The sequence below is a fragment of the Oscarella lobularis genome, chromosome 1 (genome assembly GCF_947507565.1).
Source record: "Oscarella lobularis chromosome 1, ooOscLobu1.1, whole genome shotgun sequence".
NCBI lineage: Eukaryota > Metazoa > Porifera > Homoscleromorpha > Homosclerophorida > Oscarellidae > Oscarella > Oscarella lobularis.
Window position 1 is genome coordinate 65,419 of NC_089175.1, and position 22,159 is coordinate 87,577.

Below are 22,159 nucleotides of genomic sequence, written 5' to 3' on the forward strand. Positions count from 1 at the left end.
CGATCATTATGCTCAGTGCGTGAACCGAGGCCGAAGCCCCCCATCGCCCTGCTTAGAGGCTCCGGCACGGGATTAATCCGTGGGCCACGCTGATCCGACGATCCAGACTGCCTTTTGTCAAAGCTCCCGAGCCAGTCCGTCAAGGATGAGACGCAGATTGCTCCGCGCCGCACCCACCCTAGGCCTCAACTGAAGGAGAATCGGTGTGCGCTTTGCTTTTGAACGCCGTCAGCCCCGCCCAGCGCGTTCATTGGTTCGTTGCGATCACGTGGGGGTCGTCTAGCGCTCTCGTTGGCTCTTTCGATTAGGTGCGAATTTTCAATACCGTTAGACTCCGGAAGTTGCAACATAATCGTAGTCAGCATTTCTATTTTTGGCAGGAAATGATGCAAGATTTCACGCTTCGAGTTCAAGATGGCGTACAATGCCTCGTGGTCGCCGTCCTTCTTTTTCACGGTTTCATCTTGCATTTCGAGTCGATTATCGCAGATTGCCTTTTCGCCGACGCTGTCGTCGAACGCCCGTACATCGAGGAACAAACACGTGATCCAAAGAAGAACGAAGCGTCGTGTAGACGAAGAAATCGACCGTTTTCGGCGACGATGACGGCGTGGGAGCCGACAACGAATGCAAAATACGGCGTCGGTAAGCGTACGGGCGATCGGGAGCCCGTTTTCGCGACGAAAAAGACGATTTCTTGAATCTTCACCCGCACGTCGCCGATCACATCCGTCTCGTTTTTTTTTGCAGTGATCTACAACTCTGAAGCGCGATGCGATCGATATGTCACGCTCAAGTTCGGAGTAACCGTCAAATATTGAAACAGTGCGGCAGTAGGCTTTGTGTTCCCCAAAGGGGACCTCACCCAATTATTTATGTAACATTGTTTGTGTTTTGTAGCCAATTAGAAGCAGTTGTGAGTCATTAGGGAAGTGACGTCAGTCTTGAGAGAATGGGGTTTCGTTTGGAAAAACGCCTATTTGGTGAGAATTTGCAACATTGCTAATAGATCAACAACGGATTAGCGGGGGTTATAGAATGGAGATATGAAGATTTTGGGCGAATTAGAAACGCTATTCTCAATTTACTCAAAAAAGGTTTTGTCCTTGGCGTCGTCAAGGCAGCGGGAACCACGTGGTCATTACTTAGTGGTTGCAAACGTCGGCAAAGAAGTCTGACATTTGCTTTTCAATTTACAATCGCAGGGAGGGACATATAATAAGTCTTTTAGTGAGAATTATATTGTGACTAAGCGAAGCGAATCCTTCATAAAACATAAAGAAAAAGAAGATATTCCAATAAAAAAAACCAACCATTCAGCAGCAGCAGCAGCAGCAGCACATACAAAACTTAAAGTCTAATCGTTCTTCTTCTTCTTTCCTAGAGCGGCGTCGTCCATAAAGAGTTTGGCGAAGAGAGCTCCCACTTGAGCTCTCGCTTGAAATTTTATCTGCGTTCCGTTGAGAGCGTCATAAAAATCGGTGAGAGGAACGCGTTGTGGCGTCTGTTGAATCCAATTGACGAGACGATTGAAGAGATCATAGTGAACGGTCTGATTTGCAAAGGAACCAACCCAGCCCGTCCATCCGAGATTGGCCCACGTTCCACGACTGTCAAGCGGCCAGCCGTACTCCTTCAAATGACGATTATACTCGGCAATCTCCTTATCGAACACGTCTTGTGGAAATAGGTTCGTTTGCAACAGTTTGTCCCACATCAAGTTGAATTTCAATGACCACGTGCCGCTTTGATCGTAGGCGAGACGATAGTGATCTCCGTCGTCGGCTTTTTTCATCCAAATGCCCGAATAGTTCCTAGCGATCTTAGAAAGAGAAGCGACAGTGAGTTCGTATCATTCATTCACACGAGCGACGCAACGTAACGTCATGTGAGAACTCGTCTCTTGTGATTAGTCACTTGCCTTTGTGACGTCACGTTACGTCGCTAATGTGAGTCTCTTACCGACATGTAGTGCTCATGACAGGGATCGTAGCCGCCCAATTTGCACATTTGCGCAAACGCTGCAATGGCTATAATAGCCTTGGCGGCAAGATTAACATTGTGCGCAAGCGGACCCTCGAAATCGTCCGTACTGAGCTGCTTGGCCGGATCGAGTCCATTATCCACCAAATAATCAGCATATCTAAATAACAAAAATCAACTAAGGAACACAATACAGCTAAACGTATTCCTACCGAGTAAGAAGCGCATAATACTCATTGAAAATAGTCGTATCGTTTTTCTGAATAACGACAGAGGCGAGCAACAACAAAACGTCGCCCGTCATTTCAACCGGCATCGGTTCGCATCGATTCTCTTCCCAGCACTGAAGCTCGGCATTGGGATACTCTCCCAAGAAGTGAGGACTATACGACTCCGTCCACGAGATATTCCGCGGAAACGGGGCGGAAGCGTCCACGTACGTCTCATTGTTAGCAAACATGAGAATGGGATGAAGAAAAGCCGGAATCAAGTCGGCGTTCAAGTAGAGAAACAACGGCGCCAGCGGAAAATTATCATCGATTGTTCCCGTATCGCCCGAGCTGAAGCATCCCTTGACAAAGAGAAAGGGTTGCGACGCTTTTTTCGTCTTCAAAGCGTCGTCGTACCAAACCAATTTGTTGGAGCCGAGCGCTTGCCGATAGGCGAGACTCGCCATCGTCGCGTAATTAATTCCGCCAACGCTGATCAATCGATCAACAAGAACTTCATCGAATTCTCGCGCTTGAAGACTTCGAAGGATATAATTGATGTGAGCGTCGCGAAGAATGTCGTCGATCTTGGCTCCATTGCGACGCCAATACGCCTGAAGAACGGCACCGAAATATCCAATCGACGCGGGACTATCATCATAAGCGACAATAAAATGATGACTCGCACTAGCGACGGGTTTCGCCTTGACAACGAATTCATCAGTCGCCGCGACGAGTGCCGGCAAAACGGTGCCGTCGTCGCAATCCCCGCACGTCACGTGCTGACCGGAAGCGGTCGTGCACGCCGCTTGGCCCGTCGCCGGCGCATCGACTTTAGGCAGACGACCGGAGACGGCGAACTCGTTTCGCGCTTCGACGGCGTTTCCCAACCACGAGAGCATGGGAGCACCTCCGGGGCCGCCTTGTCCGAACGCCAAGTGAGCGTAGCCCCAGTCAATGCGAACGTCATCACCGACTTTTTTCAAGACGGGTTGCGGCGATTTCGTGCCAATTCGAAGGTCCGTCAGTTCGCCAATCGTCTGACGAAACGATTCGACACCTTCATCATCCGTATCTACAGCCAATTGGGCGGTGACGTCAAAATAGATTTGAACCGTATGTTCGACGCCGTCCAATGACGAAATATCGTACTCGACGTAAGTGACGGGTTTGAAGGAGTCGAGATCATTGACAAATTTGGGCGTGACGAAGGTGAGATTCAATTGGAGGCCGGCACCGACGTAGTGATAGCGCGTGCGCGTCGGATAGACTTGCGCGTAGCCCGACTGAAGAAGTGGACTGACCGAAGTTCGCTTTCCAATGCACGGTGCGCCGATTAGACGATAGGGAACGCCGTCGACGCGCACCGCCGAGAAGATCGATTGGATTTTACCTGTCCAATGAACTGTCCAGTTCGTCGTTAAATCGTCGCCTGGAGACCAGATTGAAAAGTAGGGATCGTGGACGATTAGGGGAACAGATGGAACGCGAATGCCTGGAAGGGGGAGGGGTTGGCAGTCTAAAGCAACGAGCTATGGTAAGTTCGTAGAATAGACCGGCGCGCGGTAGGCCTACTTCCGTACGCTGGCCACGAAAGAAGACGAACAAGGACGGCGAGTAGCGCAACCTTCATGTTTTCATCACGTGATTTCTGAGCATGCACAGTGGAAAAATTAAAAGTACAGGTACTCTTCGAATTTTTCCGGAGAATAGACTAAAGTACTACAGTACTAATTTTTCTTTAGGATCTATATCGCGACACGTGTTCGTTATTTCCTTCCGGGTTCGTAGAAGAGTGAGTTCCCGGCTTCAATCGTACCCACCTCGACATAAGGGGGCCTTACGACGTCAAGAAAGCGAACGTAAATAGTTTCCTCGTGCTTTCGTATTGCTCCAGCAAACAAAACGCGGAATAACGTCCGCTGCAACTTGTCGAATAAGAGAAAAGACCCTATCGACGCACGGAACGCCGCCAATTCGCTTCGCCACTCCGTCATGGCTTCGGAGTTGGACGCCGTGCTCTCGTGGCTGACGAACGAAGCAAAACTGGAGCGCTACTTCGCCAATTTCGCCAATGCGGGCTACACGAATCTCTCCATGTGCCGAAATCTCGACGACGAAACGCTCACGACGCTCGGCATCACGTTGCCCGGCCATCGCAAACGTCTTCTCATCTATTCGCGCAAGCTCGCCGAAGCGCTTCTCATCGAGGCCCCGATCGAGGAACAGGGACAACCCGATTCGCTACCGTCGTCCGTCGCGCCGCCGCAACTTCCGCCAAAGAAAAGCAAATCGGCGCCAGCGTTCGATCAGCTAAGTAAAATCGAACCCAAGCCTCCAACGCGAGGCGCGTCGCAACGGAGAAGAACTCCGACTCCGACTCCGCCCCCAGGCGGCGGCGGCGGAAACGGCGGAATAGACCTACCTCCACCATTGCCACCGAAAGATGACGATTTTGACGAAAATGCTCCCTTGCCACCGTTGCCGCCACCCAAGAACGAATCCGTCGCCGCCGCCGCCGCCGCCGCTCCTGGGCCAGTGGAAAAACCCGTTCCGGCACCGAGACTCAAGACTGGAAGTGGCTCTGGAGTGAGGCCAACGCCTAAGCCTCGCACACGACGTCCTCCTCCTCCTGAAAATTCCGTCGCCGTCGCCGCCGCTCCAGTGGTGACCACGACGCCGCTGCCGGAAGCGGTGCCGTTGTCGCGTGCGGAAACGGGTCGAGTTTTTTCGGACATACTCAAGCATATTGGACCTCCGCAAGGGACGCCGCCGCCGCCGTCTTCGTCGTCGGAATCGGAAAAGGATTTGAGTCCTTTGCCTCCCGCTCTCCCACCCAAGAGTCGCGACGTGTCTCCAGCTGTCTTCAACGTCGCGACGGCGGGGGCGGCGGCGGCGGGGGGACGACCGCCTTATGCTCTCCTAGGTGATTCCAATTCTCTTTCTCCTTCTCCTTCTCCTACAATGAAGACAACAATGATGTCTCATCAACCTCAATATGTATTTGGAGACACGTACAAGCAAACTCCGCCCTCTGACTACGATGTTCTCGAACCTAATCGCACAGAATCAGCAGATACGGAATATGACGTCATTATGGGCCCTCATCATCATCAGCCACCTTCCTCATCAAAAAGAACAGAACTTCCTCCTTCTCAAAAAGAAGTTCTCGAAGACTATTCCTTAGTGGGTCAGCCCCTACCACCTCCTCGTTCTGAATACGATCACCTGAGTAATGCCATGACGACGACGACGATGACGAAAGTTGCTTCTCCGCCAACACCAGCAGCGGGCGAATATGCCGTCATCGGAGAGTCGCCTAGTTCAAGAAAAGCGACACTCGCGGCGGCGACGACGACGACGACAGTTGCTTCTCCGCCAACACCAGCAGCGGGCGAATATGCCCTCATTGGAGAGTCGCCTAGTTCAAGAAAAGCAACACTCGCGGCGGCGGCGACGACGACGACAGTTGCTTCTCCGCCAACACCAGCAGCAGGCGAATATGCCCTCATTGGAGAGTCGCCTAGTTCAAGAAAAGCAACACTCGCGGCGGCGGCGGCGGCAACGACGTCATCAACGGGACCAACTGATGATTATTCTCTTGTCGGCGAAATGAACGTGGCATCGACTGCTAGTAGCTCTCATAATACTGTTAGTAGTAATAGTAGTAGTAGTCAGGCCCCATTTGGTCAATACGCCGTAATTGGTGGCGATGACTTCAATGACAATGGAGATGACTCTGCCTATGCAGTAGCATCCGATATCGTTGCACCACTTCAAGTAAGTATACACTTGAGAATTGCCTTTATTTATTTATTTATTTATTTATCTAAAGACGTCGTCCGAGCAAAAGGTTGTGCGAAGGATCATATCTGGTGCTCGGGTTAGAATATAGATACATAGGCGTTTTACCTTTAAAGCTATCTACTTATTTTATAGATGGACGTGGCAGCAGCAGGATCTCGAGTTTCCGTTATTAGAGGAAAGGAATCGGTAAGACGACCACGTGTTTCTCTGCAACGGAAATGGAATGCCTTTCCATTAGGGACATAAACACAAGGAAGGGAAACTTTATAAGCAGGGAGGGTGAGTTTAGTTCAATAGATATTAATTAATTCCTCCCGGAAGAGCCTTTTCCTTTAGAAAACAAGGAAACAAAGGTTGGAAACAACGATGGGTCATCTTCGATGGCTCAATGTTGAAATATTTCGAAAAGAGAGACGACAAAGTAACACCTATTCTCATTAATTGCCGAAAAAACGTCATTTTTTCCCTTAGGATAGCGATGCAAAGAACGTCATTCCAATCAAATCAATGCTGGACGTTCAATTTGTCTTTGAAGTAAAAAGAAACAGCAATATCTTACATATAAAAATATTGACGTGGATTTACGCAGAAAGACGACAAAAAGCATCCGAATCGATTTATACTCAAAACTCCAAATCGAAATTTCATATTTTCGGCTGATTCACTTAGTAATAAGAAATCCTAGATTCGAACTCGCACAGAGTCACTAATTGAATTTTTTCCAGACGAATGTCAAGTCTGGTCTAGCACTTTAATGTACGCGATAATGAATTACAAAGTAAACGGAAAAAAATCGACGAAATTTTCTCTATTTTAAATTAAATTCGTCCCATCTTAGCCCGTTCCTGGAGAAGAAAATCTCGATTCTCCAGACGGCGGAAAAATGAGCGCACCTGACATGAAAGTAAGAAAAGAACCGATAAAAAAAGGCCACACGGATAAATTTCGGCGTTTCCCCAGGGCTGGTTGAAAAAGCAAGGACACAATATGCTATCAGACTGGAGAAATCGTTACTTGGCACTAAAAGGCTCGACTCTTTGCTACTACAAATCCTATGACGTAACGAGAACCTTCTCTTTTCTCTTCCCTTCTATGATTATTCCCTTCTATGATTATTCTCCATAGCAATGGGTGAGCGACGCTCCTATTGATTCAATTCACATGCAGACGGCTAACGTGAAGCCGCTGAGCGAAAAGGGCCGTTTTAGCATCACCACTCCACAGAAGAAGTATCTGTGAGAAAAAAACGATTTGTTTGGGTTTTTCTGCGTGCAATTGTCGTGTCGAATCGTTCAGGTTTCAAACGGAAAACGAGGGAGATCAGGATCGATGGATAAAGGCCCTGCAATCTGCCATAATGGAGGGTTTGGCTTCGGGGGGAGTCGACAAGGGCGACAAGAAAAACAAAATCAAGGCACTCATCACGTGGCTCTCTTATCAAGCGCTTATCCCTCCCTTATCTTTATATATAGGAAGCGTGGGATTTTATCTATAAGAACCCTTCGAATCGTTTTTGCGCCGATTGCGGAGACAAAGATCCGACGTGGCTCTCCGTCAATCTAGGCATTACGATCTGCATTCAATGCTCGGGTTCGCATCGCGCCATGGGCGTGGACTACTCCAAAGTTCGCTCTCTCGAACTCGATCAATCCATATGGATACCGTCCGTGCTACAGGTAAAATAAACGACATTGAAAATATGCGAATACGAAAAAAATGGTTCCTTTAGCTTTTTCACGAAATCGGCAATGCGAATTCGAACAAACTTTGGCTTCATCATTTCACCAGTCAGCCCATCACACCAGATGTCGAACCGTACGTACTGTACTGTAGGCGTTTTTTAGGGTTCTTGTCTAAAGAGTCGATGTTGCAGGGTCATTCGCGAGGACTTTATCAAAGCGAAGTACATGTCCCAGGCTTGGTACAAGAGAACGGGTCTCGAAGACAACGTCGACAGTCTCGACCGAGTACGTGATCTCAAAAAAACCGCCTTTCTCACATAGACTTATGTTTTCTCTCAAAGGCTCTGTGTCAGAGCGTCGCAACTGACGATGTCTTGCTCACTTTGCAACACATCATCGCCGGAGCAGATGTTAGGGTTCACGCTAATTTGATTTATACTCGTTATATTTTCTCTTTTCTTTGACCAAGATTAATGTGAGACTTCCCGACGCTCCACCGGACGAAAACACGCGTAAGTGAAGTCACTTCAGATAGGCGAAGTCGAGGTGTGGAGAGAGTCTTTGCTTTAGCTATTCAAATAGCGCGAAAAGCAGGGCAAGAGTATCAGCTGGTGAGCGACATTCGCGCGCAAAGGGAACCAACCACCTTATCTAACTCTTCTCTAAGGAACTTCTGGTACAAAACGGCGCAGACCAAAGTGGACAAAGTAAGTGAAACTGAATGCCATTTTCGTGTTCTCTCAAACCAGACTACTTTAGGTACATCTCCGTGGCGGCGTTTTGCTCAACTGTCTTCCCTACGACCGCCTAAATCACCGAAAAGGGTAACGACACCTTCACTCCAATATTTCTTCTTTGAACTAGACTATTTAGCCTCGTTCACCGTTGCCAAGCCCGCGCGCTAGTCGTAAGGCGAAGCCAGCAGGCAGAATGTCGGGATTCCTAAGCAAAACGGGAAGCAGTCAAACCGGTGAGAAAGCAAATCGCGTACCTATATCGAAGTCTATGTATTCCAAAAGGATGGAAACGACGTTGGTGTCTTCTTGACGAAACGGGACTTCGATACTTCAAGAGCGAACACGTAAAAGCGCTCTCATTGGTTGATTTTTTTCTCACGTGATTAATTAAGGAACAAATCGAAGCCGGTCGAATTGATGCCGACAAAATGACGGCCGTTGCACCATCCATCGAAGAATCTTCCCCATCAAAGTTAGTTGAAAAAGGAAACAAAAACGAGAGAAGGCGAATTTCTTTTTACGACAGATTTCCTTTTTACATCAAAACGAGTTTCGGACGTTCGTATCTTTTCTCTGCCGAATTGAAAGAGGAAATGGATCGGTGGATGACAGCCGTGCAACAGGTCATCGATATGACGTCAGGCGTCGAAAAGGCAATTAATTAAGAACACTTCCCTTCCTAATCAACTCCTTATAATCTTTATAGGAATTTGATAAAGCTGGATTGTTGCTCAAGCGCGGCGTCGTGAATTCCGTACAATTATGCTAATATCAATTCAAAATTTGATGTCTGTCTTTCCTCTAGGGCTGGAAAGAGCGCTGGTTTACGCTTTCACTACGAAACAAAGAGCTAAAATATTTCAAAATGGTTCCGAAACCCGATCGAGTCGGTTTCTTCTTCGTTCTATAGAGCCTTTATTTACGTATAGGAAGCAGAGGAGAGCGGCGTGATCAATCTTCGAAAAGTGTCCGACATCAAATCACACGAAGATTCAAGTAGTGAGGAGGAGAGAGAAAGCTTTTTTAACTAAGTAACCAATCGTTTCTTTATCGACACACAGGACGCCGAACAACGATAGGCAAAGCGGCCAAACCATCGGACGCCCAGCTTTCCTTTCAAATCGTTACACCGGAAAGGCAAGCGCACGAAAAAAAACCGACCATCATTCCACGCGACGAACCTTTCCCCCCTCGCAGAACATACCATCTCAAAGCGCAGACAATCGAAGAAGCGCAAACGTGGTGTACACTTCTCAAAGAGGCAGCGGTACGACGTCGCGTTCTCGAACGAGAAGAAATAAATTATAACGCATTGCATGGGCAGGGCACCGGCGCTCAACTGAGCGACCAGCGCTTATCGAGCAGCGGCATACCGGTCATCGTCGAAAAGTGCGTCACATTCGTCGAAGCACACGGTAAAAATGATACATCGACCGGGGAAACAGAAACGCGATAAGAAACGAATTCAGGTACGAACGTCGAAGGAATTTATCGGCACAGCGGAACGAAGAGCAACGTCGAACGCCTCGTCCAAGCCTTCGAACAAGGTACAATTAGCTGAGCGTATAGGGAAGGGGGAAAAACAACAATATGTTTGTTTCCTTTTCTATAGACGCTTCGTCTGTCGTTCTCGATTTGAGTGTCAATGCTGTTCACGATGTAACCGGCTGTCTCAAAGCCTTCTTTCGTCGTCTACCCGATCCCCTTCTTACCGGATCTCTTCTACCGGCGTTTGTCGACGCGGCGCGAAGTACGTTCGCTTAGAAAACGCTCTCCTTTTCTCAATTCTACATTGTAGTCAACGATCACGATACGAAATTGTTTCAGCTGCAGTCGCTTATCACCCAACTGCCGCCTGTCAATTGGGACTCTCTCAAGTACTTACTTATTCACTTATCTCGGTACGAGTCTTCTCTTTTTCATTTCGTTTCCAAACACCGTCACGTGTCTCCCCCGTCTTCAGAATTGCCGACAAATGGGACGAGAATAAGATGACCATACAAAACCTGAGCGTCATCTTTGGACCGACTTTGATGACGACCGAAGGCATGGAGGTAAGGGGGCATGCGCGCGCTTAATTGCGCGCCACGTACGCGCAGCCGCGCACGTGAACACAAAGTTGAGCTCATCACCTTGTTGTGATTGTTTCTCACCGCAAATTCTTTTTCGATTCATCCTAAAAGGCCTGTTTGGCTTAGAGTGGGCGTGAGTGGCGGCGAAACGACGCCGTTTCCCACCCCCCCACCCACTCGCGATCGCCCGTTTGCTCGCTTTTTCAATTTGCCGCGCCACCGCGACGACGATCGACTCTCACTTTCTAATTACAGTCGTTTATGCGCGCAGGCCCCCGACGACTTCAGTGCGGCCAATTTGAAATGGGCTTTATTGGGCGACATGATACGCTACCATCGATGGCTATTTCAGGTTCGATTTCGCCGCCTCTTCATTCTTAGCGTTTCGTTTACGTGTCAACATCCTTGTTTTGCATCGCGGCGGGCGGGGGTGGTTCCGTTTTGTATCGTTTGATTCCTTTCCCACGTACGTGTACCCCCCTTCGGCATTTTTCCATTTTAGATGGGAGAAGATGAAATCAAGCGACATCGCGTAAGAGCAGCATGGGGATCGATGGGCGCGAATATAATAATTAATAACACGTTCCTTCTCGCGCGCAGATCGAACAGGAAGCGATGGAGAAAATCAACAAAGCAGCCCAACAGGGAGATGTACGACCCAATATAGAACCATTGACTTCGTTATTTATTTTTTTTTCGCAGCTATCTTCTCCCGTCATGGGAGAATTCCTCGTGGAAGTCTACCTGGAGAATCGGGACAGGGGGGAACCTCACCGACTGAAAGTATCAAATTATATAGAGATCGCTCTCCCAGAAGCAAAACCCCGCGCGATATTATCTCTCAGGTGTCAGCGATCATGTCCGCACGCGACGTCGCCTCCGAGTGCGTGGCCAAAGCGAAGGCACGCTTGCCACAGCAACAGAACGTCCACGCCTGGTCTCTTTTCGAAATACTTAGCAACGACGATGTTGGTACGCGAAAAAAGAATCGAGCTTGCATGATGACGCACTCGAAACGCTTGTTTATATAGTGAGACCTCTGCATCCGAGCGAGAAAGTTCTCAACGTTTACATGTCGCTGAATCGGGATCCAACTGGCTACATGTGCCTGAGAGAGAATCACGTCAGCGCAATTATTAATGCAAGCGTACGTAAGCGTGTGGTAACTTGAATAATGGTGCTAATATGATACAACCTTAGCCGTACTTTGGTGGAGAAGTTTGCGGGTGTCTGAGCGTCAAAGAGGTACGCAATGCAAAGAAGAAGGAAATCAGCAAGCAATGGAAAAAGTGCCATTGCGCACTTCGCGACGACGTCGTCATCGTTTATAAGGATGCCAAGGCGGCGTCGCAGAGAGTCAGCTGAATAAATGAAGCATTTAGTACTTACTTCATTCATTTATTGCCTCTTTAGAATCCGTCCGAATTAGGCAGATGCCATCTCGCTGATTGCGCCCTTTATTTTGGCTTGGATCGGAAGCTAAGTCCGCCGAACAAGTGAGAGCAGACGCCGATGCGTAATAGGTATCATCGTTTCGACGATTCCTCGTTTCTAGGAACGGCTTTTACCTGAAAGCCACAGCGGACGAACATACAAAGTAAACGGATGATTAGAGCGCGATCGACGCGCCTTTTAGCCTAGCCCTCTTCTCTTTTCTGTCTGCCAGATACTTTTGCGCTGAGAGCGAAGGCGACATGCAACACTGGGTCACCGGAATCCTTCGACTCAAAGTGAGTTGGTCGTAAGACACGAGAGGCGTCCCTTTCCCCTCCCCTTTCTCCTCCCCCTCCCCTCCCTCCCTCTCGACCAAACCGCGATCTCATTTGCATTAGAAACACACAACTGGTTCTCGTCAATAATACGAATTCTTCTCATTCCATAGTACCCCGAAGGCTTGTGACCCCCGCGCCGTCGCCTAAACTGTCAACGTCCCGTCGATGCTTTGCTTGTAGCGATGACAGCAGCAGCAGCACCACCGACTTCACCACCCCCCACGTTTTATAATTATATGCATCGTTGCGCCCCCCTCTCCCCCCTTTGCTTTACTGCCTAAAGTAATATAGCAGCAGCCGCAGTCGTGTTACGTAGACGTTTATGTATGGCCGGTCGTTTCAGAATCCTTTTATATTATATTATTTGGACGCGTTGGTAACCCGATGAAAAGCGGGGGAAAAAATAAAAAGTAATTAGGTTTTTGCTACCTCCGGACACGTGGTTATTGCCTATGGCCTTAGTGTAGCAGCTGCACGAAACGGAAAGAACAGCTGGTTCTCGTAGATTTTATATTCGTTCTCTTTTCGTAAGGAAAAAAATTCTAGCCGAAAGAGACAACGCTACTGCTGCTAAATTAGAAACTAACTCCAGTATAACTCTCTGCTGCAATCTAATATAGGAAACGTATAAAGAAACTCAAGTCTCCTTTGCTAAACGAAAATTGTTCCCCCTCTTTCGATCCTTATACGTGGCACGTACGGGTTCGCCCTTAATTAGTAGAAAACAATGGAAGTCTGTACGAATATTCATTCTAGCGACAACCGCATTTTGTCGCCTTTATATCGGGAAAAGGCTTATATGCGACCAAGTCCGATCGAGTGTAGATGAGAAGGCTGATCGACGTGTATTCGATGGGAACGCAGCATTGCCCCGGTATTTCTCTTCTCAGCTTCTTCGGAAGACTGCTCAAAATGATTCCGTGCGTCGCAGGATTGTCACTGCCGAGAAGCGGCGCTTCGCATTCGCCGACGCACACCGACGCGTCGTAGCGTCGAGGCGCGATTATGAAATGCCAATTCGCCTGTTTGATGTCGACCCAGAACGATCTGAGTTGACACGACGTTCTGCGGCGCGGATAAGAGCCGCCGCCCACGTGCACATCGGTGAGTTCCTCGCGCCGAACACGATCAGCGCTACTACTCGCGCCACGCTCACGGCGCAAGCGCGGCGAGACGGCAGCACCGAGAACGACGACTAGCAGAGGAACCCCGTTGGGATCGTTCTTCACCGTCGGTATTTGGAGCGTCGATCGTTTGCCGCGCCCCACGGTGACGAGCAAACCGAGATTCTTTTTCGGTTCGTTGAGCCACGATTTGACGACGTTTTTCAAGTCGAATTCGACGTACGAGCTCACCTTGCGCGTCGACACGCTTAGCTGTCCGACTTTGGCGAGGCGAACGCGTCCGTCCTTGCGCTCCTTCTTAATTCGCGACACGGTGACTTCGACGCGATCGCGCGAGTCCGGAAGACGTTGATCGTTCGCTGGAACGAATTTGAGCAAAAGTCGAGCACTGAAAACGGCATTTGCATTGACTCCCTCGCCTTCGATGCTCGTATTGAAAAGAAACTTGACCGATCCGCGACGCCCGCGGACTGGGAAGGGTCCTGCATAAGGGAAAAAACGGCAGACATGTTAAAAGCGAGCTTCTCGAGCACTAGACAAGGAAATTGGACCAACCGTGGCCTAAATAGCAGATGTGCGGCAGATTACGATTCAAGTTGCCTTTCCCGTCGCCGACGTCGCGCGGATTGGTAAGCGCGCGAAATAGACGAGTCATATAGCGAGGCGCTTTCGACGTCGCGTCGTTCTCATCGTCGTCATCGTCGTCGTCCTTCGTTTTCGAATCGATGAGCGTAGGCAAATCCAATTCCCACGGGTCTTCGAGCTCGTTATCTTCGGTTGCAGTCGCTTCTGCTGTCGTCTCTTGCTCCTCCTCCGCATAGACAGCGGCGAAAAGTAGGAAAAGAAGTGCGAATCGTATTGCCATTGCGCGTGAACGAGAGAGCGATTTCGTCGCGGCGTGCCAATAGCAAATGACGTCCTCACCTGAGTACTCTCATCATTATGAGAGGAGGAGGAGGGAGCAATAAGAGGGGGGCCGGACCTACACCTGGTAAGGGGTGCCACCGCCCAAGAGCGAGGCAGTGGCGCGTGCTAATGATGACAGGATAAATACCGTCGAGCAGCGGGTGGCAAAAGACGGACAAATACGCCCACCGCGCAAAAATCGACTCCAATTCGCTTCGACGTCACTCGTTCCTCATCTATTCAATAGCCGCTTTGTTTTCTATCGTCTCTCGAACGCGATCGTTTCTTTGGACGACGAACGAACGAAAGAGAACGATGACGTGGGTACGCGTCTTTGAAGTGGTCAAAATTCGTCGCTCTGCGTGAAGCGGCGACGCATAATCGTGTTACACGACCAGCCCGAACTGTTTATGTTTGAAGATAGTAACGACGGTTCTCGTCATCAACCGGATGAAGGCACTCGCGCAGCTCGTGCCCCCGCTTCCCACCTACATCCGGTAACATACGAATATCTTTATTTCATGCTACTATCCGCTCTTAGATACTGAAACGTATTCAGAGTCTTTTCTATTGCTTCGTCCATCGAATAGAGCGGCGAATAGTCGAGCTCCCGTTTCGCCGCCGCGCAACTGTAATAGTGATGCGTGCCGGCAAGAGCAACTTTCATGGGCGTGAAACTGAATTTGAGTTCGCCGCAGAGAGGCTTAAAAAGAAGGGCGACGACGTGCAGAAGAAGAGCGATGAAATAGACGAGGTAATAGGGGAGCTTATACTTGGGCGCCGCGTAGCCGAGACCGGTCACAATGCGCGACACAAAGTGCCAGAACGGTATTGGCTCGTCGTTAGTGACGTTAAACGCCTGCGAGCGAAAGAGAGAGACAAGATGGTCGAGTCTAATTATTCCTTCTCATTTACTCTGCCACACGCGGATGATCCCATGCAAAGAGCCTCTGACGCCAATAGATGACCGTGAGCGACGTTTTCGACGTACGTAAAATCGACCATATTCTTCCCATTTCTATACATATATATATATTTTTTTTCTTTTTCTACATATTATGTACCCTATTATGAATTTCATTTTTCCGGCTCGAGCCATTTCCGCCATGGTTTTTATTGCCTGTGGATCTCTCGGTCCGAATATGCCGTGCGGTCGAACGGCTATAGTCATCAATTGCTTCGATTCGTCATTTTTCATTTTATCCCCATTTGCTTCCAGTACGACCTTTTGAACAAATAACTAACGTATTTCCCTACCCAAAGTTCAATGTAAACCATTTCTTGGAGAATCTTTGTCTGTGTGTAATAATCAATTGGTTTCTTAGCATAAGGCAAATCTTCGCGACCGTTTTCAATGTCCTTTCCTTCGTAGACGACACTTGCACTGCTCGTCAATACAAGTTTCTAGAAATTCAAAAAATGAAAAAAAATATATATAGAGCCACTATTGATTATTACCGTAACGCCAGCTTCTTTGCAACACTGAATCACATTCTTAGTTCCCGTATAATTAACTTTGAGAAAAAGTTCCCTAATACACAGAGAAAATAAAAAATAATCCCCCTCCCCTTCCTTCTTCCCTGACCTATTATTGCTCGCTGGCGGAGGCGAAGCGCAATGAAATACGATATCAATTTCGGACAAAGCCGGAAGAAGACTCTACGCGCATGCGAAGAGAGGTTTTTTGACCCCGTAACTTATCACGTGATACCGTCACCTCGCGCGAGCACAGATCGCCAACGAAGACGTCGACGCGCTCGTCGTCGAAATCGCGTCGCACGTCGAAGATGGCGACGCCGTATTCCTTATCGAGAAGCCGCTCGACCAAGTGGCGTCCGAGAAAGCCGCATCCACCGATCACAAGACATCGCGGCGTCGACTGGAAGTGAAAAAACTGGAAAGAGATCTTGCAAACTTGCTCGCTTACCTTGCCGCGAGCTCGCACGCTCATGGATGTAGGTTGATGTGAGGTGAGTGTCAGATGATCGACGTCCCGGATTACCTCCCCTGCCCCCACAAAAAAAGCCGCATGACGTACAACCAATAGTTCCGCATTCACACAACACAATAGGAGAGAGAGGAGACCGATGACTTTTCTAACCATTTCTTTCAACTTTTTCCTACTTCTAACCGCTGCAAATGGGCGAGAGGTGAACTATAATTGATTGACAATTAAAACATGTTTTCGTTCGAACCAGCAGACCGCTCTTTTAGCCAATCGACTCTTGGTGGCTAGACAAGGCGAACGATAGCAGCTCCGCGGGCAAGTTGGGGCCAGCTAGGCCCTCCTCTGTCTATATCAACGTTTTTTTTGCGTCTTTAGTTTCCACTCAAGTTGTCTTTCCCAGACGCTTTTCTTCGAATGGAACGTGCACCGGTTCTTGTCTTTATCGTCATCGTGACGTCAACGACGCTCAAACGCTTTTCTATCGAATAAACGACTACGTTCTCGTCTTGCAACGACGGGAAAATCTTCTGTCAGCTGACGCTCTCCTTCAACGATTCAACGATGATGATGATAATGATGCCGTTTCCGTGGGAGCGGACGCTTCTTGCCACTTTCGTGGAAGTGTCAGCGTAACAGATGCGAAACGTCAATCTTTTGTTGAAAAGGGTTCCGCTGCAATTAGCGTGTGTGATGGAAACATGGTGAGTACATACATATATTGCCACACAGCGGGAAGATGCAAACCTTTTAATAATTAATTAATTTAATTGATTAGACGGGCGCGTTTATTTTTGGCAACCACGAGTTTTTTATTGAACCATTATCCAGCAATAACGGAAGCACAGCTGACGTCACAGCTCATCTATTGCATAGACGTCGTCGTAAAAACGAAGATGAGATTAGAACCAGATATCGACGTCATCATAGTCGTCAATGTCCCACGGAGAAATACACTATAGAAACGGCTGTGTTCGTCGATCCCATGACTGTTAAAAAACACGAGGCGATGAGCTTGGATCAACTCAAAGATTACATTCTGGGTCTCTTTAATATTGTACGAAGATTAGAAGAAATAAGGAGCGTTAGTCTATTTCCTTCGATGTTTTAGGCGAATCTTCTCTTTGATCATTGTGCGACCGGCTACAACATCAGTTTCTCTATCGTAAGGATCGTTTTTTTTGACAGCGGATGGCCGGTAAGACAAACAAAAATATGATATAGGGGTTATTGCATTTCTCAAAAGTCTGGTCTGACGTATACGAGACACTCGGAATTGCTATTGGATCGATTCTGTCGTTGGCAAAGAACGATAAATCCGCACAAAAATCATTCGAACCATCACGATTACGCCGTTCTTATAACCGGGTGGGTACCCACCCCCCTGCAGCAGGACACGTGCTTTACTTTATTTAATTATTTTTATGCTCTAGTGAAGTTTTGTCGTCGGGAAATTCTCTTCAGCCCGGTCGAGCCTACGTCAAAGGTATGTGCAACGATCGACGAAGTTGTCAAGTGTCAGCAGAATCGGGCTTTCAAACGGGCTTTGTGATTGCTCATGAGGCAGGCCACGGGTTAATTAATTAAATAATTCACAGACCATAATCTATATTATATATATATACGATTTTGTCTCTAGCTTTGGAATGCTTCACGACGGTCAACCGGGCGACAACTGCGACGGAAGTGCCGGCTATTTGATGTCGAGTTTCGTGCAAGGCGGCCGACATTTGTACATCTGGTCGTCGTGCAGTCTTCAATACATACACGATTTCATGGAGTGAGTGCAACAAGTGAGAGTGCAAACGCCTTAGATAATAATACTCTCGCCTACTGTACAGAGAACGAGACGGCAGCATTAACTGCCTATTAGACTCCAATGGGGACGACTGTAATATAACAAAATCCAATGAATTATTGGGGGAAAAGTATAGCCTCGACGAACAGTGCGTTTTTCAAACGGGCGAACGCACGTCGACTGCTTGCCTAAACGTCGTCACACGCGGCAGCGACGTGGGTACAATATTTAGACACGATACATACGCTACACACTCTGTTCTATCATCTAGATGTGCAATTCGTTGTGGTGCTCTGGCGCCAATGGTCAATGTACGACTCTGAATATTCCTTTGGGCGACGGATCGCCTTGCGGCGGCGGCGACGACGACGAACGGGTTTGAAGTTTCAACAACTACTGAAACATACATCATCATCATCATCATTATAGATTTGCCTGAAAGGACACTGTCGTTCGCAGGCGGAAAAGACGACGCTTTTCCAGGCCCCCGTTCCAATTGACGGACGTTGGAGCAATTATACTCAATTTGGACCCTGCTCTCGATCTTCCGGCACCGGCGTTCGAGTCAGAGAACGCCGATGTAACAATCCAAGGTATGCGCTTCTATACGTATCATAAGCCCATGACATATTATAAGCCCACCCTACTGCTCAAGCGAAAGTTATTGGAAAGCTTGTTCTTTGGTTGTTGTATAAGCCCACTTGGATTACCTTAGTTAGCTCAGTACCTAGCGTTCACTGTATTGCATAGAGCAGGAATCAGGAGGTGGGCTTATAATATATACCCAATTTGTAAAACTACTTATCAAAAGCCCACCCCTGCTTTGACTCCAATGTTGCCCATGGGCTTATAATACGTAGACCGAGCTACGGTGGAAGTTTGTGCCACGGTTCTTCATTTCAAGTTGAATTATGCAATCAACAGGTAAACGAACCTACTTCCTCTGCATTCGTCAACGTTATAGTGTTACCAGGAGTGTCCTTCTTCATTCGACTGGCGCAAAATAGCCTGTGCATTGCACTCCGACGCGAAGGGAGATCCTCTTCTTCCTCATTTTGGTTAGTACGCAAAACGTTTTCTCTTCTCTATATGCGCACTCCTCTTATAGTAAAAGGTTCGTGCGAATTATGGTGCTACAATCGTCTCGCGAAACGATCTCTACCTCTTATTGACGGAAGTCGTCGTCGTCGCACGATCGTACCAGATGGGGTGTCTTGTAATGTCGCTGATAATGAATATTGTTACCAGGGCAATTGCCTTGTAAGCTTCTTCGTCCCTCTACGACCATATATCCATTTCTTCGTATATTCTCGTAACAGAAATTTGGTTGTGATGATCATAAATCGCCAAGCGAAATTGTCTACGATAGAAAATGTGGCATTTGCGGCGAGAGAAGCGATTCCGCGTCCTGTTCGACAGTTCATCGAGCAGTTAGCGCTATTGTTACGCCGAAGAGCAAAGGTCTCATAGCAATTATGTACTGATACGACTTGATTCTTCTGTCATCCGTAGTTAAAATATTCCAGATACTGCCAGGCGCTCGAAAAATTGTGCTGTATCTACTCAAAGGATTTCTTTCAGTCTCTTTAAGTCGGTCAAAAAATCTATAGAGATTTAGTGCGGATACTAATGATTGTAATTTGCAGTAATTGAAACAGAGGAAGGCGTTCGTCTAAACTCGAGTTCTCCGACACATCGAATTGGCGTCTATCACAGAATCGACGGTGGAATTCTCGGGACGAAACTTCACTTGTTTCGAAGTCCGTACAATCACGAAACATTAGAAATTTTCGGTCCTCTTAGACAATGGCTTGAAATTTGGGTATTAAAAAATGAAATTGAAGATTTCATAATTAATCTAATTTTTAGGTTGAAAATCCGACCCACGAAACGGTACGCGTCCCAATCCAACTCACCTACGAGTATCCAGACAATTGCTTCGAAATCGACGCTTGTCTTGTTGACGGCGCGTGGACAAACTGGCAGCTCGTGACGCCATCATGTTCCCGGACGTGCGGCGGAGGAACGAGAGCTTGGAAACGAACGTGCACGAATCCAAGGTTCAAAATCATTAATTCCCTAACTTATTCGATGTTCCATCTCAGACCCGGACGTCACGGACGATCGTGCGAGGGTCCTGAAACGAAAGTTGCGATTTGCAATGAAGAAGTGCGCGCGTTACCGTCGAGAAAGCGATTTTTTTCTTGACTTTTTGCATGTAGCCGTGTCCTTGTGATGCAGTCGACTTCTTTAACAGTCAATGCGTCAAGAACTTCGACGATGAACCCTACACTGCTATTGGACATCGAGATGGTTGCTTCTCAATTCCTAGCCTATAAAAATATCAAAATGCGTCCCTTTTTTAGGTTTGGCTAAATGTTTCGTTCTCTGCACTCTACCGGGAACGAAGAAGGTGGCGTTCATCGATGCAGAAAATGGAACGCCATGCAACTTCTCTTCCAACGAAAAGTGGAGATGCCATGCGGACAAATGCCTCGTGAGTCTTTCTATTATATGTACAAAAATACGAGAGCACGTGTTCACGTCGCAGAATGTCGACCGAGAATTCAATGGCAATAATGCCCCGTTACGTGTAAACATCAGTGGCCAATACAACATCGGAAACGTTCTGCCAGGTGAGTAAATGACAGAAGCGCTTATTACTGTGTTCCATCGTGTGGCAGCTTCATACGACGTTGTCACTCTACCTGCTGGTACGCAACGCTTTATCATGAACATGACAGTACCTTTCGGTGGCTCGCACATCGGTAACGCCCGTTTTTTATAACGAAAACTCAATTGAAATGATGCTATGCACCCGCAGAGTTGCGCTGTGCCGAGTCTGGTCATCTTCTCTACACCACTCAGTCTGATCGCAATTTTATAATGAGAGTAGACTACGCATTTGATGCCGAAATCACTCTTTTCCGAACACAGCGGAGTATGTCTCTTAGTATTGCCGGACACATACCCTTTGCAATCACCGTTCAGGAAAGTTATCGCGCGCAATTGACGTTTTTATTTAATTAACTGATTGGCATACGCTTATAGATTTGTCTTACGGTTATTAGGCCTTCGGCGAGATACAGTCCAAACGCTGCATATTCGTTTTTTGCGGAATGCTCTGCATGGGAAAAAGTACGTGGTGTAAAGTACGCTTGGAGTTGGGAAAGGGTCTATAGTTGCTGCGGACCGAACGGTACTGAATTCATACTTTTATAGATAAAATAACGTTTCGTGTAGGTAAAAATCTCTACGCTCCTCGCTGTTATGAAAAGAGTAGCGGAAAAGCGGTTTGCGATGAGGCGTGTTCGAAATCCGGTCCTCGTCCGGCTCCGCGCTACGAAGGACTGTGTCTACGTCCCACGTGTACAACGACAACTTCCGGCTCCTTCACTATATGTCCGTCTTTAACGTCAACGATAACTTTATCTCCTTGTCCCTCGACATCCGCGATGACTTCTTCCATCCTCAACAGTGCCACTCTTTCTCCAACTTCATCCCCCCTTCTTTTTCCATCAACATCATCTGCTGTACCCACGATGACTTCTTCCGGGTCAACGACAACTTCATCTCCTCTTCCCTCAACATCCGCGATGACTTCTTCCATCCTCGACAGTGCGACTCTTTCTCCGACTTCCTCTCCCCTTCTTTTTCCATCAACATCATCTGCTGCACCCACGATGACTTACTTCACTAAATATCCTTCTCTAACGTCAACGACAGCTTTATCGTCTCTTTCTCCGTCGACGTCCGCTGCATCCACGATGACTTCTTCCACGACTCCTTCGCCAACGCCAACGACGCCCATGTGCCCCAGGTATGTACGTATTGTCACTGAGCGTCTAATTAACATATGTTTCCTATAGATTTCGCTGGTCTTTTCGCGCCAATCGCTGCAGGGCCGCCTGCGGAGAGTCTGGCTACCGAAGATACTCCGCTATTTGCACGGACGAATGCACAGGACAGAAGAGAGGCAAGGCAAAGTGCGACCCCGCTTTGCGACCCGAAGGTTACCGCGAAGAATGTTCTGCTGATCCTTGCAGTCGACGTTAGAGAAACAAATCCGTTTCGAACACAAATCATTAAAAGTTGAGCTAAAAATCATAATGGCTTCGATAGAG

General features: G+C 47.9%; 5 protein-coding genes and 1 long non-coding RNA gene across 9 annotated transcripts; 3 read left to right on the forward strand and 3 right to left on the reverse strand.

The window, feature by feature from the left end:
• Nucleotides 1-187: 187 nt before the first annotated feature.
• Nucleotides 188-1,894, forward strand: LOC136199578 (uncharacterized). Of its 2 annotated transcripts, XR_010673093.1 has the most exons (8): nucleotides 188-227; nucleotides 284-308; nucleotides 381-645; nucleotides 751-833; nucleotides 901-983; nucleotides 1,038-1,481; nucleotides 1,536-1,690; nucleotides 1,758-1,894. It is a non-coding gene; the product is annotated as an uncharacterized lncRNA (long non-coding RNA). The 2 variants fall into 2 exon arrangements; XR_010673094.1 differs by having other exon boundaries at nucleotides 751-825; nucleotides 1,038-1,690.
• On the reverse strand, nucleotides 1,230-3,861 carry LOC136199567 (uncharacterized). Its single transcript, XM_065989794.1, has 4 exons — nucleotides 3,768-3,861; nucleotides 2,196-3,711; nucleotides 1,963-2,143; nucleotides 1,230-1,822 (listed from the first exon to the last, which is right to left on the reverse strand). Exons 1-4 carry the CDS (start codon nucleotides 3,823-3,825, stop codon nucleotides 1,358-1,360), a joined length of 2,220 nt encoding a protein of 739 aa, XP_065845866.1. The 5' UTR covers nucleotides 3,826-3,861; the 3' UTR covers nucleotides 1,230-1,357.
• LOC136199558 (arf-GAP with Rho-GAP domain, ANK repeat and PH domain-containing protein 1-like) lies at nucleotides 3,469-15,386 on the forward strand. 2 transcript variants are annotated; one of them, XR_010673090.1, is made up of 47 exons: nucleotides 3,469-3,877; nucleotides 3,938-5,972; nucleotides 6,028-6,075; nucleotides 6,132-6,185; nucleotides 6,238-6,278; nucleotides 6,336-6,420; nucleotides 6,471-6,533; nucleotides 6,589-6,667; nucleotides 6,725-6,777; nucleotides 6,838-6,903; nucleotides 6,960-7,058; nucleotides 7,125-7,234; nucleotides 7,296-7,413; nucleotides 7,472-7,675; nucleotides 7,729-7,814; nucleotides 7,873-7,966; nucleotides 8,023-8,091; nucleotides 8,151-8,193; nucleotides 8,252-8,292; nucleotides 8,349-8,388; nucleotides 8,441-8,505; nucleotides 8,555-8,651; nucleotides 8,701-8,762; nucleotides 8,811-8,890; nucleotides 8,945-9,071; nucleotides 9,125-9,172; nucleotides 9,224-9,286; nucleotides 9,348-9,417; nucleotides 9,480-9,555; nucleotides 9,616-9,685; nucleotides 9,743-9,833; nucleotides 9,888-9,965; nucleotides 10,031-10,168; nucleotides 10,217-10,319; nucleotides 10,382-10,472; nucleotides 10,762-10,842; nucleotides 10,993-11,022; nucleotides 11,091-11,141; nucleotides 11,193-11,273; nucleotides 11,336-11,462; nucleotides 11,522-11,637; nucleotides 11,691-11,846; nucleotides 11,904-11,986; nucleotides 12,046-12,087; nucleotides 12,157-12,220; nucleotides 12,373-15,046; nucleotides 15,139-15,386. XR_010673090.1 is itself a non-coding variant. In XM_065989782.1 (46 exons), exons 2-46 carry the CDS (start codon nucleotides 4,188-4,190, stop codon nucleotides 12,388-12,390), a joined length of 5,286 nt encoding a protein of 1,761 aa, XP_065845854.1. In that variant the 5' UTR covers nucleotides 3,469-3,877; nucleotides 3,938-4,187; the 3' UTR covers nucleotides 12,391-15,386. The 2 variants fall into 2 exon arrangements, 1 of the variants encoding a protein (XP_065845854.1); XM_065989782.1 differs by having other exon boundaries at nucleotides 12,373-15,386.
• On the reverse strand, nucleotides 12,756-14,642 carry LOC136199574 (growth/differentiation factor 8-like). Its single transcript, XM_065989804.1, has 2 exons — nucleotides 13,942-14,642; nucleotides 12,756-13,868 (listed from the first exon to the last, which is right to left on the reverse strand). The coding sequence occupies exons 1-2, from the start codon at nucleotides 14,249-14,251 to the stop codon at nucleotides 13,015-13,017; spliced, it is 1,164 nt and encodes a 387-aa protein (XP_065845876.1). The 5' UTR covers nucleotides 14,252-14,642; the 3' UTR covers nucleotides 12,756-13,014.
• Nucleotides 14,726-16,797, reverse strand: LOC136199573 (sterol-4-alpha-carboxylate 3-dehydrogenase, decarboxylating-like). The gene is made up of 8 exons (XM_065989803.1): nucleotides 16,220-16,797; nucleotides 16,010-16,171; nucleotides 15,878-15,951; nucleotides 15,751-15,823; nucleotides 15,568-15,696; nucleotides 15,357-15,517; nucleotides 15,208-15,310; nucleotides 14,726-15,151 (listed from the first exon to the last, which is right to left on the reverse strand). The coding sequence occupies exons 1-8, from the start codon at nucleotides 16,394-16,396 to the stop codon at nucleotides 14,807-14,809; spliced, it is 1,224 nt and encodes a 407-aa protein (XP_065845875.1). The 5' UTR covers nucleotides 16,397-16,797; the 3' UTR covers nucleotides 14,726-14,806.
• On the forward strand, nucleotides 16,288-22,139 carry LOC136199560 (A disintegrin and metalloproteinase with thrombospondin motifs 1-like). Of its 2 annotated transcripts, XM_065989783.1 has the most exons (27): nucleotides 16,288-16,442; nucleotides 16,507-16,555; nucleotides 16,616-16,941; nucleotides 17,016-17,294; nucleotides 17,349-17,435; nucleotides 17,484-17,605; nucleotides 17,671-17,811; nucleotides 17,877-18,017; nucleotides 18,079-18,250; nucleotides 18,307-18,411; nucleotides 18,465-18,628; nucleotides 18,896-18,959; nucleotides 19,009-19,093; nucleotides 19,144-19,295; nucleotides 19,355-19,496; nucleotides 19,548-19,625; nucleotides 19,682-19,857; nucleotides 19,905-20,095; nucleotides 20,141-20,204; nucleotides 20,258-20,348; nucleotides 20,402-20,532; nucleotides 20,587-20,671; nucleotides 20,720-20,803; nucleotides 20,860-21,024; nucleotides 21,085-21,234; nucleotides 21,279-21,855; nucleotides 21,905-22,139. In XM_065989783.1, exons 1-27 carry the CDS (start codon nucleotides 16,380-16,382, stop codon nucleotides 22,089-22,091), a joined length of 4,071 nt encoding a protein of 1,356 aa, XP_065845855.1. In that variant the 5' UTR covers nucleotides 16,288-16,379; the 3' UTR covers nucleotides 22,092-22,139. The 2 variants fall into 2 exon arrangements, with proteins under 2 accessions (XP_065845855.1, XP_065845856.1); XM_065989784.1 differs by lacking the exons at nucleotides 16,288-16,442; nucleotides 16,507-16,555 and having other exon boundaries at nucleotides 16,800-16,941; nucleotides 17,069-17,294.
• Nucleotides 22,140-22,159: the final 20 nt, after the last annotated feature.